Source organism: Rattus norvegicus, chromosome 3 (assembly GCF_021556685.1).
Source record: "Rattus norvegicus strain SHRSP/BbbUtx chromosome 3, alternate assembly SHRSP_T2T, whole genome shotgun sequence".
Taxonomy (NCBI): Eukaryota; Metazoa; Chordata; class Mammalia; order Rodentia; family Muridae; genus Rattus; species Rattus norvegicus.
Window position 1 is genome coordinate 54,439,766 of NC_141536.1, and position 16,355 is coordinate 54,456,120.

The 16,355-nt window shown below is 43.1% G+C and overlaps 1 protein-coding gene across 3 annotated transcripts in view; it reads left to right on the forward strand.

The window, feature by feature from the left end:
• Window positions 1-15,636, forward strand: part of Myo3b (myosin IIIB) — a 406,405-nt gene extending 390,769 nt beyond the window's left edge. For 2 of the 3 annotated variants that reach the window (XM_087653545.1, XM_087653546.1), the window contains exons 32-34: window positions 11,904-12,010; window positions 12,385-12,431; window positions 13,157-15,636. In XM_087653545.1, coding sequence (XP_087509671.1) covers window positions 11,904-12,010; window positions 12,385-12,431; window positions 13,157-13,295 — 293 coding nt within the window. In that variant the 3' untranslated portion in view covers window positions 13,296-15,636. 3 annotated transcript variants of the gene reach the window in all.
• The last annotated feature ends 719 nt before the right edge of the window (window positions 15,637-16,355 follow it).

Below are 16,355 nucleotides of genomic sequence, written 5' to 3' on the forward strand. Positions count from 1 at the left end.
CTGCACTGGACACTGTCTCCCTGCACTGGATACTGTCTCCCTGCACTGGACACTGTCTCCCTGCCCCCAGAAATGACACCTTCGAGACTCCTAACTGATATACTACTGGTTTCAGTGTTCTCATGTTGATATTTTTAAAAGATGAGTTAGTACAGTTGGGTACAGTTAGTTCTACTGGGTACAGTTTGGTTACCAATTTGCCTTCATCCCTGCTCACATCAGGCAGAAGTTAGGGCACAGCCATTTCAATGATGGTCCCTAAATAAGGTCAGCCAGCACCCTGTGGAAGGGAGCATGGTGAGCCTCTGAACCATTTAAAAGCTAAGGCCAGAAAGATGAATGACACGAGGCAAACAGTCGGTATTATACAGAAGTTATATAAAAACCACGCCTTATCACTGGTAAAGTGTGACCCGTCCTAGACACCTCGCCGGCCCTGCCCCCAACAGCCCTGCAGGTTCTTCTCAGGTTCTTCTTTACATTCGTTTTCACTTTAAGGAGAGCTCCTGGGGTCAGATGGCTTTGAATCTTTGTTACTCACTTGTTACCTCAAACCTCCGAAGAGTACCGTCATCAGTCTGGAAACCAGAGAGAGTCTAGTTCCACGGTCAGCAAACTGTTTCTTGCAAGAAGAGCAGCGACTCTGTCCGTGTCCTGGGAGATCAAGGAGCCCTGGTGTCTGCTTTGGGCTCCAGCCATTTAACGCAGCCTCCTGCCCAGAGAGAGACACTTCCCTTTTCCAGAATTCCCTTTCTCTCAGTTAAAACTTCTGTGAGCTTATGCCAGCTTTTCCAAGCGACACCCAGCTAATCTGCAAACCCTGACACACACTAGGGGAAAGGGTCAAATCTCTGCCTTTCCCAGCCCTGACTACAAATTAAAACCTCCTGGGAGAAGAGTCTTTCTTAAGCACTCACGGTGCCGGGACTCCTTCGCCTGACCTATTGAGTTAGGAGCTCCTAAGTGAGGAGCTTGTATTCTTCCCAAGCCTTTCTGTGATTCTGCTGTGCAGTGAAGGGGGCTGGGAGGGGGGATAACGCCACAGTTCCACCAAAATCAGACAACAACCAGACGACCACACTTTGTAGCACCTGTGAGCTCCACGTTTATCATGTGTCCTCCTTCCATATCTTTTTGCCTCATGTCAGTGCTACCAAGACAGTAACACCAAGCTGTATCTATAGCTTTGTACTCCATTCACAGTTGGGGTCTTCAAACTCCAAGACTTGAGGTCTCCTCCCCCCCCCAACACACACGCACTGTTCCTCAAATGTGGGTGGGTGGGTGGGTTACTGTGATCTCCAACGTGATCTTATGTAGTGTATGAATATGACAAGAAGTGATGCTGAACTTAAGAAAGTTACTCCTTTTCTTTGTCTTGATTTGTTTTTCAAGACAGAGTTTGTCTGTGCAGCTCTGTAGACCAAGCTGTCCTCGAACTCAGAGATCCACCTGCCTCTACCTTTTGATTGCTGGGATTAAAGGCATGTGCCAAAACTGCCTGCTTTCTCACCGTCTGTGTTTTAAGGTTTCTCTGGTGTTTGCAATCCCAGCACTGGTTATACAAAAACACAGTGGAAATCATATCTAGTCCCTAAAGAGGACATTCTACATATTAGCCATATTTCATCTACAAAAAGAAAATTTTGCAGCCACTGGAAATAACAGAGTTTAGACCATCACTGGATAGAAAATAAACACCCGTCCAAGCCATAGCTACTAATAAAAGAAGGGAACTAAAGAGTTGAGACAGTTGGGCTATTACCTCTAACATTTTGATCATGATGCTTGTTCAATACTGTAAAACAATGTCTGTTAAAGAGATACATGATTTTCAAAACAGGCTAATGATATGAAAAGTAGTTACAAATCTATTGTTAAAGAGGAAAGGAAAGTTAAAATAGAAAGAACCTAAGTGAGTACGTTTTTAGTTTAAGAAAGTGAATGTAGGTTCCCCAAAAAATATATGGAATATGAAAGTTTGTTAATGTTATTTCATGTGTATGAGTATTTTATCACACACGTGTCTGCATATGCAGTGCCCACGGTGGCCAAGGTGTTGGATCTCCTGGAATTAGTTACCAATAGATGGGAGTTGCCATATGGGTGCTAGGAACTGAACGCTCCCCAGCCCCTGAATAAACTTTTTAAAAATAGCAATAAACTTACCTTGAAAAGCTGATTTTTATCTCCCTTCTTGAGAGATTCCAAATTCCCATGATAGAGAAAATGATTGTTGTTAGAATCAGCAACAACCTGATTGACAGAACCAGAGAACACACCATGTAGAGGAGACACCTAAGCAAGAGATTGCTTCAACTAATTCAGTGTGCGTGCGTGCGTGCGTGCGTGCGTGCGTGTGTGTGTGTGTGTGTGTGTGCGCGCGTGTGTGCGTGCGTGTGCATGTGTGCGCATGTGTGTGCGCATGTGGGTGCATGTGTGTATGTGTGTGTATGTGTGTGCATGTGCACATGCACAAGTATTCGCTTGCACATTCCAGCTCCTAAGTTATGAAATGGTTTTCAGGGAAAATTTTCGCCATATCTCTAACTAGTTTAATATTCCACGTAGACAATTTACAACTCTAGCATCTTCCACAGGCACTAATTTAACTCAGGGATGTTTTCTTTGTAGCAATTTTGCGATTTTGAAGGAAATTATTCATGACATAACATGGCAACTGGGAAAATTTCTATCTTTCCTTTCATCTTAGAGAGCAAGATCTGAATTACACATATAGCCCAGGAGAAAAATATCTCTCTCTCTCTCTCTCTCTCTCTCTCTCTCTCTCTCTCTCTCTCTCTGTGTGTGTGTGTGTGTGTGTGTGTGTGTGTGTGTGTGTGTGTGTGCTTCGGAAGTCCACTAAGCTCCTTAGCTTTTCCTGAATTTAGATTTGGTCATGTGAAAGCTTCTGAGAAAGTCCCAGTTTAAGACACACACACACACACACACACACACACACACACAAATCAAACACTTTTGCACACTATAACACACTCACTCACACCATAGCAGAAACCATGACCTAGACCCTGGAGGTTTTCTTTGTTTGTTCATTTGTTTATTTATTGCTATTTGAGTCAGGGTCTCACGATGCAGCTCGAGTACCCTGGAATCCCTATGTAGAACTTGCTGGCCTTAAACTCACAGATATCTGCCTTCCAGGTCCTGGGATTAAAGGTAGGTTCTACCTTATCCAACACCATCTTGGTACTTTAAGTCAAGAATCTTGTCAAAAATATGACAGTAGATCAGGTGTGTTGGAGAGCCTTGATTGTCAGTTTACCCCAACCTGGAATCACCTATGAATAGAGTCTCCAGTAAGAGCTGTCTGGATTAGCTTCTCTTGTGGGCATAGCTGTAAGAGAGAGACTGTCTTGCATACGTGGAGGTAGAAAGGCCCACGCTGACTGTGAGCTGCACTACTTCATGGCTTCTATCCTGGATTGGATAAGACTGAAGAAAGGAAACAACACAGCATGCGTGCATGCTCTGGGATCTTGACTGGGAAAGTGACTCTGAAGACTCATGCATAGGGCTGGAGAGATGGCTCAGCAGTTAAGAGCACCCGACTGCTCTTCCAGAGGTCATGAGTTCAATTCCCAGCAACCACATGGTGGCTCACAACCATCTGTAAAGAGATCCGATGCCCTCTTCTGGTGTATCTGAAGACAGCTACAGTGTACTTATATATAATAAATAAATAAATAAATAAATCTTTAAAAAAAAAAGGCTCATGCATACATGCATGCATGAATGTGTTCTCTCTGCTCTTGACTGCGAATGTGACTCTGAAGACAGCACTCATGCATGCATTCATGCATGTGTTCTCTCTGCTCTTGACTGCGAATGTGACTAGCTACTTCAATCCCTTCCGAGACTCTCCCCTGCCGTGACAGACTATAACTTGGAATCATGATCCAAAATAAACTCCCTCTCCCCAAAGGTGCCTTTTGTCAGGCTTATTTCACCACAGCAATGGAAATCAAACCAGGACACTGGGAGAGGAGACCTATGCTCAGCCAACCTTGAATCCCTCTGCTGTAGAAGCAAGGGACCAAATCAGAGTTACCTCGAAAGTTCATGACTTCCATGTCAAATCTGAACTCCCGAGGTAGATTTCTCCCTTCGTCATCCCTGTTAAGGCTCTGAGCATCCCAGAAACAGCTCACCCATCAGGGTACAAGAGGGACAAGGCTTTGGGAAGCCATCTCACCCTTTGGGAAGATGCTTCTGTAGATAGCCCTGGTAAGGGTCTGCGCATCGTCTCCAGCTTTCCACCACGTGATCTTTCTGGATGGAAAAGGCTCTATAGCCAGGAACCATGTTTCCCAGCCTTGGCCGCACACTAAAGGCAGCCAAGAGGTTTTATGTTTTCCTATTTATGTCCAGGCCTTGATCCTGGCATTGACGTTTTAAAAAGTGAACAGCTGGTAGAGTTAGAAGGAAGTAGCCGCGGTGGTTTGTGGTTGCAGAAATGCTGTGTCTTAACCAGCTGTGTGCTCTCGATTCCTATGCCAAGCTGATACCTCTAGGTCGGTTTGTCCTTTCCAACATCAGATGAAATGACGAAAACGATTGAGATATTTTTAGTTGAAGGAAGGCGCATTAGAAATGGCGCAGTGAAATGGGAGAAGGCAGGTCATGGTCTTGGAAGCTACTTCCCGGGATCGACACAAGAACTATGTAGAGTGATCAGCCTCATCAGAGAGAGGTTGTCCAACTAACAGCTGGGTTACTGTCACCTCTAAATGCCCCAAGAACATCGGTGGAAGAGTGACGCACTCCCTTTCCACATGGAGTTGGCAGGGCTCAGTACACGAAGTGTGTGACTCTGGTGCTATTGAAACACCCCAGGGGGAAAGCTCGCAACCCGTATGGGCTTTGCCATCTGTAAATCTAGAACAGCGAACGCTCTGTTTGCTTCAAGAGGATGTTTTCCTTGGCAAGTGATGCTGGGAGCACAGCATCCACAAAATGGCAATCAGATCAGCACTCACTACTCAGAAACCCACCACAGGAAACTGCTAGAAACCGTGCAAGGGAGCCAGTGACTTCCCCACCATCCTCTCCTGTTGTCCCAGGACTTTTATTTCTTGGTCTGTCTATCCCTCAGAGACCAAGAACCCATCTTGTTCCCCAGGCTGGAGAATATTGGCAGCATGTCCTATGCTGCCCTCCCTTATGGCCTTCACTGCCCACAATCCTACAAAAGAATTGTTTTAGAGCAAGGATATCAATTACGGGTGGCAAAGGTGAGGTGTGCCATTATAGACAACAGCACATTGGATGGAGCTCTCATAGCTGACATCCTGTAACTCAGCAAATCAAATAGAGAAGAGGAAGCCATTTCCTTCCTCATCTATGGGATCCTAGAGAGAACTTCAGAGGCTTACACTGTGCATGAGTAAAAGCTGCCAGATTTGACAATGAAAAATACATTAAACTGGGGGGCTGGGCTGATGTTTTGACAGGATAAGAGTGACCCAGTTCTGTTCCCAGCACCTACATGGTCGATCACGGCCTTCCATATATGACACAGTGCACATCCATGCATGCAAGTAAAACATTCATTCATATACACGAAAGCAAATAAATTTACTTATTTTTTACTCAGAGATCAGGCAGATCTCTGAGTCCAAGGCCAGTCTGGTCTCTACCAAGTAAGTTCCACGACAGCCAGGGCTACACAGAGAAACCCTCTCTTGAGACAAACAAAATAACACAACAAGAAAATACAGAATGCTCGGGGAAGTTTGACTGTTAGGAAAGCAACCGGCAATTTTTCAATTTTTTTTTTAATTTTAAACTTTAGTACAAAAAAAATTGCAAGTAAAAAAAAAAGAAAATACACACTGAAATTAATCAGACACAAAGACTACATACTACTCAATAAGTTTCTATACAATTAAAACGGAAGCCATGAGGCTTCAGGCTGGATTTTATTCTTCCACTGTCCAGTGCATTAGTATGCTCTTGTTCTTCATAAAAAAGCTAAAGATTCATGATGGAGTTAAAATGAGGTAGTTCTATATCCTTCTTTTATATCTCCTGTTCACTACCTGCATTCAGACCCTCTCACTATTTAGCTTTTCTTGTCCTCTGTTCTACATTATACTGGACCCACATGCTCATTTATTTGCATCCATACATATATACATACATACAAACATACATTATTTTGCAATAATAGGATACATACATACAAACATACATTATTTTGCATTTCCCTGCAAATGAGGGAGAACACGATATTAGCTTTCTAATTGTATTCATTAAACAAAGATTTTCCCCAATTATTTACTTGGTTACTTACAGTCAAAAACGGTATCCACATTTTTTCCACTGACAAAGCAATACGACAGGACCGCAGTCTTTGCAGAACACGATGGCACAGAGATCTCAAGCTTAGGAAAAACTCTAATCCCATGCTAAGCTAGATGACTGGATTATGACAGATTCTAGAATACAGGTGTCATATGCTTAAACACAGGTTTTGTAAATGTATGGAAGACATGTTAAACTTGGTGAAATTTTAGCCATGACTGCATGTAAGACTCTGAGGAAGCCACCAACAAAACACTTAAGTCCCTTAAGAGCATAGGTCGAGCACCACATCTTTGTAGAAGCTTCATCAGCCAAGAGAAGGACGAGGCTCTGATCAAGTGTAAACATTATACAAAGTCCTGCTGAAACGAGCTGAACTCCAGCTGAACCCAAGGCTACTTCAGATCCATGGGTAGAATTTCTGTAACACTCGAACGTCTGTGGGAGAGCAGATGGCAGCCTGGTACTGCCATGTTCACAAAAGCCTGAACTCTCAAGATGCCTGCTGGTCAATCTTAGAAATCTGGAAAACACACGAAGGCCTTGGTGTCTTGCAGACTGCCATGTTGCAGAATATGGGCTTTGAAAGCAAACAGGAAGTGGTTGTATTGGAACCATCGGGAGTCTGCCTTAGTTCCCACGAAACCGGAACAGTGGACTTGTGTGCCAAACAGTTTTCCAGATACTGGGATGCCAAGGGAGGGTGTTGGGGCCCTCATCAGGTAATATGATCTTGTAGGCCCGTTAGTGTGCTTTCCGTGAGTTTCTATTCAACTTGAAACTTTTTTGAGCGGGGGGAGGGTAATCCTAGCATTCAGGAAGCATAGGCAAGCCGATCTCTCTGTAAATTCAAGGCCAGCCTGGCTACATAGTAAGACTCTATGGCAAAAAACAAAACCAACGAAAGAAATAGAAACCCCACAGACAAACAAAAGGCACTTTGGTTAAGACAATACCCTATAGTACAGATGTATGTGTGTTAGAGGTAAGAGAGGTTGACCCTCTTAATCTGCCTCTGATCTGGGATGTTATTCAAAATTTATCTGTTCCAGTCTCTCTGGATGGGTCAAGGTAGGGGCATCCACAACGGACAGCTGAAAGTGTCTGCAAAGCTAGTGTTTTTCCAAGCATAGCTCTGTCAAAATTGGAGGAAAAAAAATCAAGCTTTAAAAGTTTATATTTAAGAAACATAATTTGCTTTCCTAATGGTCTTTTCTGCGTCACTCTATCTTAAAAATTTCTCCAAACTTAAGATAAATGCTTCAGGACATTGGCCCAGGCAACAAAAGTAAAATTAATCAAAATAATCGAACAACTGTACATCAAGATAAAAAATCTTTTATTCAACAAAGGAAATAATCGACGGAATAAAGAGACAGAAACTTAGAATGGAAGAAAATATTTGGGGTTGGGGATTTAGCTCAGTGGTAGAGCGCTTGCGTAGGAAGCACAAGGCCCTGGGTTCGGTCCCCAGCTCCGACAAAAAAGAACCAAAAAAAAAAAAAAAAAAAAAAGAAAAAAGAAAAAAAAGAAAATATTTGCAAGCTAAATATTTAACAAGAGGTTAGTATCTAGAATATAAGGAATTCAAAAAGCTGACTAACAAAAGTAAAAAAGATTACTTAAATTAATCACACACACACACACACACACACACACACACACACACACACACCACACACACAGAGTAAAGAAATAAATTTAAAATGTAAAGATTTTTTAAAATTAGCCCAACGGTGGTAGTGTATATCTTTAATCCTCAGGAGGCAGAGGCAGGCAGACCACTTATGAATTTGAAAGCCATCTTGGTCTATGGAGTGAGTTCCAGGACATCCAGGGATACACAGAGAAACCCTGTCTTAAGAAACAAACAAACAAAACAAAAAACAAAAAAATTTTAATTATGTATATGTATGTGCATATGTATGTGCACAGGGACCAGAAGTGTAAAATTCCATCCAGCTGGAGCTACAGGTGGTTATGGGCCATCTAAAGAAGCAATATGTACTATTAACCACTGAGCTCTCTCTCCAGACCCCAGCAATATGTACTATTAACCACTGAGCTCTCTCTCCAGATCCCTACCTTCCAGCTCCGTGTTTTTAAAGAGCCAGTAAGCTGACGCAGCAGGTAAAGATTTAGTGGGGTTTTTATGGCTGAGTGATGACCAAAAGTACCAGGGAGGAAAGGGTTTGTTCCAGCTTAGAGTTTCATAGCACACCCCACCAATAAAGGAAGTCCGGCAGGCAGAAACTTAAATGGGGCCAGAACTTACAGCTAGGAACTGATGCAGAAGCCACACAAGAGGAAGCTTACAGGCTTGCTTTTCATAGCTTGTTCAACCTTCTTCCCTTGTTTTTTGTTTGTTTGTTTGTTTGTTGTTTTGTTTTTTGCTTTTTTTTTTTTTGTTTTTTGGTTTGGGTTTTGGTTTTGGTTTTGGGAGATAGGCTTTGGTTTTGGTTTTGGTTATTTTGGTTTTGGCTTTGGAAGACAGGTTTTAGTTTTGGTTTTGGAAGACAGGTTTTAGTTTTGGTTTTGGAAGACAGGTTTTAGTTTTGGTTTTGGAAGACAGGTTCTAGTTTTGGTTTTGGAAGACAGGTTTTAGTTTTGGTTGGTTTGGTTTTGATTTTTCAAGGCTGGCTTCTCTAATGTAGCCCTGGCTGTTCAGAAACTCGCTTTGAAAACCAGACTGCCCTTGAACAACTCACAGATAGATTGTGCTGGGACTAAACGGGTGTGCCACCACACCCTGCAAGCCTTCTTATGACCCTAGAACTACCAGCCCAAAGACGGCACTGCCCACAGTGGCCTCCCACACCGATCGTTAATTAAGAAAATATGCTACAGGCAAATCTCATGGAGACATTTTCTCAAATGACTTTAGCTTGTGTCAGGTTGATGTAAAACTGAGGAGAATAAACACCTACCACCACATCTGACAACTTCAGTTTGGTCCCCAGAACCTATACGATAGGGGAAAAAAAGAGAATCGTTATCCTCTGACATACATAACAAATCACAAGCATATGTATGCGTATACATACATACATACATATATACATGCATGCATACATGCATACCTGCATGCATACCTACAGACACACATGTAAAATAATAGTAAGAAACCTAAATAAATACTTTCCAAAAAAATCTACAGAAAAGGGTTGGTGAGATGGCTCAGTGGTTAAGAGCACTTGTCGCTCCTCCAGGGGACCTGGGTTCGGTTCCTAGCACCCACATGGCAGCTCAGAACTCTCTGTAATTCCAGTTTCAGGGGATCCAAAGCCTTCTTCTGGCCTGCTCAGTAGCTACCTGGCACATACACACAGTGGACAGACATGCAGGCAAAACACCCATGTGCATAATAACAATTAAATTTTAAATAAAAACCACTACATGATGTAGCAGTTTTTCTACAGGATATACCCAGAGGAAATGATGTCACTATGTCAACCCCACATTCTTTAAAACACTATCCACAGTTACTAAGAAGTGAAAATAGCCCAAGGGTCCGTCAGGTGATGCTAAAAAGAATGTGGTTCAAATGCACACTAGAATTCTACTGGGCTGTAACAGAGAGTGAAGCACTAAAGTTTAAACGGCAGGCATAGAACTAGGTCTGATTATTCACAGTAAAAGAGGCAAGGGCCGCACCTGTCATTGGTACGTGGGGTAAATAGGAGTTTATTACGCAGAAGTGGAAATTGGCTAGCAAAAGTCAGAAGACACAGAAGGAGGAAAAAAGGGAAAGCATTAATCAGTGAATACAGTTCAAATAGGAGTATGAAAGTCTGTGTGCCTCAGCCATCTAGTGTGCATCTTATAGTCAGAAGAGAGAAGTAGGAACGAATGTCTTCCCTCTTACAGAAATAACGTTAAACATCTGACATGGGAGCTTTGCTTGACCTAACTTAAGTATTGCCTGGCATACGCATAGAGCCATCATACAGCAGCCCAATAATGTGTATATCTTAATGGCTTTATATACCAGTTAGCCCTTGGATTTTAGAAAACAGCGTACAAAAAGTTTCCTCTATAATTTCTACCCAAAATGGAAATTTCTATTGAGGTTAAAATACGATTTTAAACACAGAGCTCCAATTTGTTTTTTAAGATTTATTTTTACTGCATGTGTGTGCGTGTGTGCGCGTGTGTGCGTGTGTGTGCGTGGTTTGCCTGCATGCGTGTGTCTATGCACCTTGTGCATGTTGCCATTGGAGATCAGAAGAGGGCGTCAGAGCCTCTGGAACAGAGTCACAGATGACGGTGAGCTGCCATGTGGGTGCTGGGAATTGAACCTGGGTCTTCTTCCAGAACAGCTACTGCTCTTATCCACTGAGCCCTCTCTCCACCTCCCCCCAACTCTTCTTGTGGATAATTATCATAAACATTTTGCCCAGGCTATCCTATGAGATCCTAGAACAATATTCTTTGGTTGGTGTGTGTGTTGACAAGAAGTTAAAATTACTGAGCCTTTTTTTAAGATTTAAAAAAAAATTAAGTGTGTGTGTGTATGCTTGTGTGTGTGTGTGTGTGTGTGTGTGTACCTGTGTGTGCATGTCCCTGTGTGTGTATGCATGAGTGTGAGTGCCCAAGATCAGAACATCTCAATGCCCCGCAGCTGGAGTTACAGGTGGTTGTGGGCTTTCTCACGTAAAATCTGGGAACTGAATCAGGTCCTCTAGAGTAGCAAATGCTCTTAATCACTGAGCCATCTCTCTAGCCTGAACTGCTGAACCTTGACTCAGATATCCAACCAAAAAAAACCAGAAGAGTCCACAAAAATCATTTGCTTACAAGGGCAATGAACCATGGTTTCTCTGCCATGTTGTTTCTTCATCTCCAGAGCATTCTAGGTCCAGGATTTGAAATCAAGACTAACTCTGGGAGTCTACCCCATGAAATCTAGCAGTCGTCCCTCTCCTCCTCCCTTATGTCACCTCCAGAAACTACATGGATCAGTGGCATGGTTCAAAGCACTTCAGTAAACACTAGATCAAGCCATGTTCCCCTAAAGTGCATCCCACTGAAGGATGTGCTCTCCCCTCTCCCCGGGAGTGTGTGTGCTCCAGATGTCTTTGAACTCTCAGCAGAAGATGTGGTGTGAGCGATGCCAGATTGCTCTGTTGTTCCTAATGGACTTTCCTCCTCCAGGTACTCTCTAGGCAGAGGCTGGCCACCGACCAGCTGGTGCCTCAGCAGTGTGGACAAACCAATTTGCCCTCTGTCACTCTGGCCAGGTGATTTGGATTGGAAATATGCTACAAAGTTATGGATGCCAGCCCCCTGCTTGGGATTATTGATATCTGTCTGTCTGTGCGCGCGTGTGTGCGTGAGTGCGTGGGTGCGAGCATGCGTGTGTGTGTGTGTGTGTGTGTGTGTGTGTGTGTGTGCGCGTGCGTGCGTGCGTGCGTGCATGTTTTGGGGGGATTATGATGACACTGCTCCTAGAAGTGGCAAAGCTTTATTTTTAAACAGGACATGGCTTCCATTGAATACATTTACCCGAAGAGCCATTTCCCAGTTCATTCCCCCAACTCCCGGCAAGGCTTACAGTGAAGTTTCCTTGTCTGCAGGTTCAGAAGAAGGTCTCTCACAGAAGCAGCGAGCACCTCGCAGACGGTGTCAGCAGCCCAAAATGTTGAGTAGCCCTGAGGACACCATGTACTATAACCAGCTAAACGTGAGTTCAAAGTGGCCGTAAAGCCGTTTTACCGGCTTTGTTTCCAGTTAATAATTCTGTTATTAATACCTGTTCCAGCCCCGGCAGCCCCACCCCCACTCTCTTCTGCTCTCCTCGTGAACATGTGCTTAGGCTCTTTATCTGTTGCTTTCATGTCAGGATGTCTGCCTTCACGGTGAATAATTGATGTGGTTTATCAAAGACGAGCAAGATGCATGCTTCATCAGGCTCACTTGAGCCCTTTGATCAAAAAAATTATGCTGTGACTTCTGATATTATCAGCATCTGCTTGCATTCAACACAAAATCACTTTGAATTAAAAATTAACGACTTGGTGCTTTTCTTTGACTGTGTGTTCTTGGCCCTATCCACAGGGAACTCTAGAATATCAAGGGAGCCAGAGGAAGCCAAGAAAACTTGGGTAAATATCTTTCTTCTTAGTTTTCAGCAACTGTAAACAGACGAGGTCCTTTGTGATATCACAGAAAAAGCAAAACTTTCCAGCGAGGCTTCTAAAAGCGCCCCCACCCGGATATTGCCACCGTTATTGACACTAGTGGTTCTTTTTCACTGTAGCCAGTACATACAAAACTTGAGTCTGTTCAGCCCAGAAAGGCAGAAATTGTCACCCAGTGACAAATGTTATTCTCCGACCCTTCCAAGGAACTGCACTTGTAATTGAAAATCGGCAGGAAGTTGTATAAAACTCTCCTACAAGTGTGAGTGTAGACAGGTGCTCCTGCCGTGCTAACACTTCCCCAGGCTTAACACTTGCAAGGAGGACTTGATGGATCAGGTACTCCTCAGCCTCACAACGGAGCCCAGAGATGCCCGCAATCGTTGGCACCGCCGTTCTGAACTGAGGCAGGTAAGGGGCAGACCTGTCTCTTGAAGACACCAGGCTTAGACAGACTACTTTACCACATAAAAATCAACTCACAATATGACCACAACTTTTAGGCCCAGAAAGGTGAAAAGCTTTGTTGTCAGACCCAGGATGCCCCCCCCCCCCGAGGTAGGAACATCTAGAACTGGTCAGGATGTAGCCCTGTCCAACCAACCCTACAACTCTAGGTACACCAGGGGTGGTTGTGATATTCGTATGATTTTTTTTTCCTGTTGAAAATTCTCTTTTCTTTGTTCCAGACAAATCAAAGTGCTGGATGGGGAAGACCAATATTACAAATGCCTGTCTCCTGGGGCCTGTGCCCCTGAGGAAACCCACTCGGCCCACTCTTTCTTCTTCTCCTTGCCCCCCGGAGAAGACTCCTTTGCTCAACACTGAGTTGCCTTTCCAGCCCCAGTGTGCCCCAGGTAAAAGCCACCATGGTAACTGATCTGATAAGAAGAAGGCACTGTCCTGGGGTCAGCTTCTTTGGACACGATCTGTGCCGTGAACCTTGATGAACAACTCTCAGATTCCTGAAGATTCTGTCTCTTGCTCCCCTTCACCTGCCCTGCATCCTGAGTCACAGAACCGTGCTCTCTGTTCTCTTCATCCCTTGAGAACACCTTTGCCAAGGTAATTCAGTCCTTTAGGTTCCTGACAGCTAAGAAGAGAGCGGACACATCCACCACGGGCCATTTGTGAAATCTAATAGTTGTCTATTTTTCCCACCAAGTGGAACCCAGCAATCTCCTTTCTACCCTTCTCTACCCCCTCCCCCAACACACACACACACACACACACACACACACACACACACACACACACACACACACACACACACACACACATACTTTCCTAGACTTTGTTACATCTACTTCCTCCTGGGTCAGGGTTTTGTTGCTGAGGATATAGTTTCCATGATTTCTGCTTAGAAACAAAAGTCAACATCTTTCAGATGCTTTCTGCATGGTGAAATGAATGGCAGTTGGACATTGTTCCACTGAGAGAGTCTTCGGCTGATTGTTCTAGCTTGCCAAGAGAACCCAGTCATTCCAGCAATGAAAATTAGGAGACTTGGGGGGCCTGTCGAGTGCAGGCCACCTGATTTTGTATCTGCATTCCCTGGCCAGCTGTCTCCATGGATGTGAGAAATGGCAGAAGAGAGACCTCATCTGTCCATCTCTGTGTTTCTCAGACCTAGCTCGGGGCCTCGGAGAGTGGATACCTGGGCATAAACAGGAACGGAGAGATTGCATTTATTTACATCAGCATGGCTGGCATGAAGTTACGTTCAGTTATAAGTGGTATATGAGTGACCACTTTTCTCACAGATAAGTCCTGATGCTTTGTTCAAGGTTGAGCTGCTCCTGTTTAATGACATTATCCAATGTCATACACAGTACAGTTCAGTACAAGCAGTTTTTTGAAGCCCATACCTCAAAAAAGGTATGGGAGGTTGCTGTGAAAATGAGCCCATTCATAATATTATTCTTTCTCTGAAATACTTTGTCAATTTTAGAAAAATAGTTTAAAATATAAAAAAATATTGTCAGTTTTTTTTAAAAAAATAAAATAAAATGGAGGGCACTAGTAAATATACTCTGAACAGAAACAGTTCAGTGAGGTTGGAGTGCTAACTTTTCCCACGGAGCTGGGAACCAATCGCTAACACAGCAAATAAGACAACAGTGACAGACAGAAGAATCCTCCCATGTCTGGCCTGCTCAAGCTGTGGGTTTAACTAGGCTTCCTGTGGCAGGAAGGATGAAACAGAAGTCTGGGTTCAGTTCCCAGCACCCACATGTCAGCTCGTGAAGATGTATAACTCCAGTTCCAGGAGAACTAATACACTCCTCTGAACAAGGCACACACACACATACATTCATACATACATACATACATACATGCATGCATGCATACATGAGAGCATATACATACATGTGAGCAAGACACTCACACATATATAATAAAATAAATAAATCTATGATGAAAATAACAGGGGGCTACAGAGAGAAGCAGGGCTATAAGACTGCTTACAGAGGCACGGGCAGCTACACCACCAGGGAATAGCTCTTCCCACAGCATCAGCTAACCCCTCAGGGAGCGTGTATACAAAGCTTTGCACACCTTTCCCCCTTCCACAAGAAAAATGTTAGTGAGCCCAGTCTTGCCCTGACTTCAAGAGGACAGTGGCAACACTATGCCCAGAGGACAGAGTTCCACAACAGAGACATTTAAAGAGCTCAGAAATGATAACCTTATAAAAAAAAACAGTTATAGACAATTTTAGTAGATAAATTGTGCTTTTTTTTTTTTTTTACGATAAGTCTTGGGTTTTTCCAGCTCTTCATTGAAAAGGTAATGTTTCTATGGTATGAGAATAAAGCAGACAAAACAAAATTAACTGAGCTGCTTAAGAAATAATGCTTAGGGTAATTCTGTGATCGAGTACTTGCATGTGCAGGGTTTATTCCCCGGAACAAAAAAGACGAAGAGATGGGAGGGAGAGAAAAAGACTAGAATGTACAGATTTTTCTCTGAGTGCCTTCGGAAATTCCACTTTTACCATTAATTAATCTCCTTTGATCAAACTTTTTCAAACTGTTGATAAAAATATTCATAACTTCTGTGTGTCCACATACAATGTAATCGTAAGTCTGCCTTGTTTCTTTCTCTCTAAAATGTCTTATGAATAAAGGTTTAAAAAAGAAATAAAGAAAAAATTATTAAATCCTAACTCAGAGGCTCTGTAATAATTAATGATACAACTGTAACTCCAGTAGGTAGTTTTGAAACTGGTTGGCATCAACGATAGCTTGGATAATGCAGACTGTAGACTTTTTCTTGGACTGTTCATTATGCCTTGGTTTCAGGTGTGATTCTTACATCCAGTAGATGATAACACATTATAACCTGGGACATCATTTTCATCAAAACAATAACCACCTGACTAAAAAAAGAAATGAAAAGTGAAAGTAATAATCCAGCAAGGCTGTACAAACGATCTCTTACCTCCCCCATAAGAAGGAATCCTTTGAAATATTCCTGAGTCAGGCATGGTGTTACAGGCCTTGAGAGGCTGCGACATGAGAATGTCAGGTTAAGATCGGCTTGGACTACATAACCAAACTCATCTCAAAAAAACCAAACATCATTTCTACCTTTTCTAATGATTTCTACCACTCTCTAAGCATAGTAGTCACAGAAAGACATGGTGGTCAACAATGGGGCGGCTGCACATCCCACATCCCCTATATCGTGGGATGTAAACATAGTTGGTGTGTTTTTGTGAGTGGGTAGCAAAACACAAGCTACACAATACAGCCTGGGTGTGCAGCAGACTACAGTGTCGTCATGTGTATCAGTCCCCTCTATCATAGTTCCACAACAAAAGCTATCTTTATTCATTGTTTAGATAATATTTATTCTCTGCCTTATTACTTATTTCAATCCCTC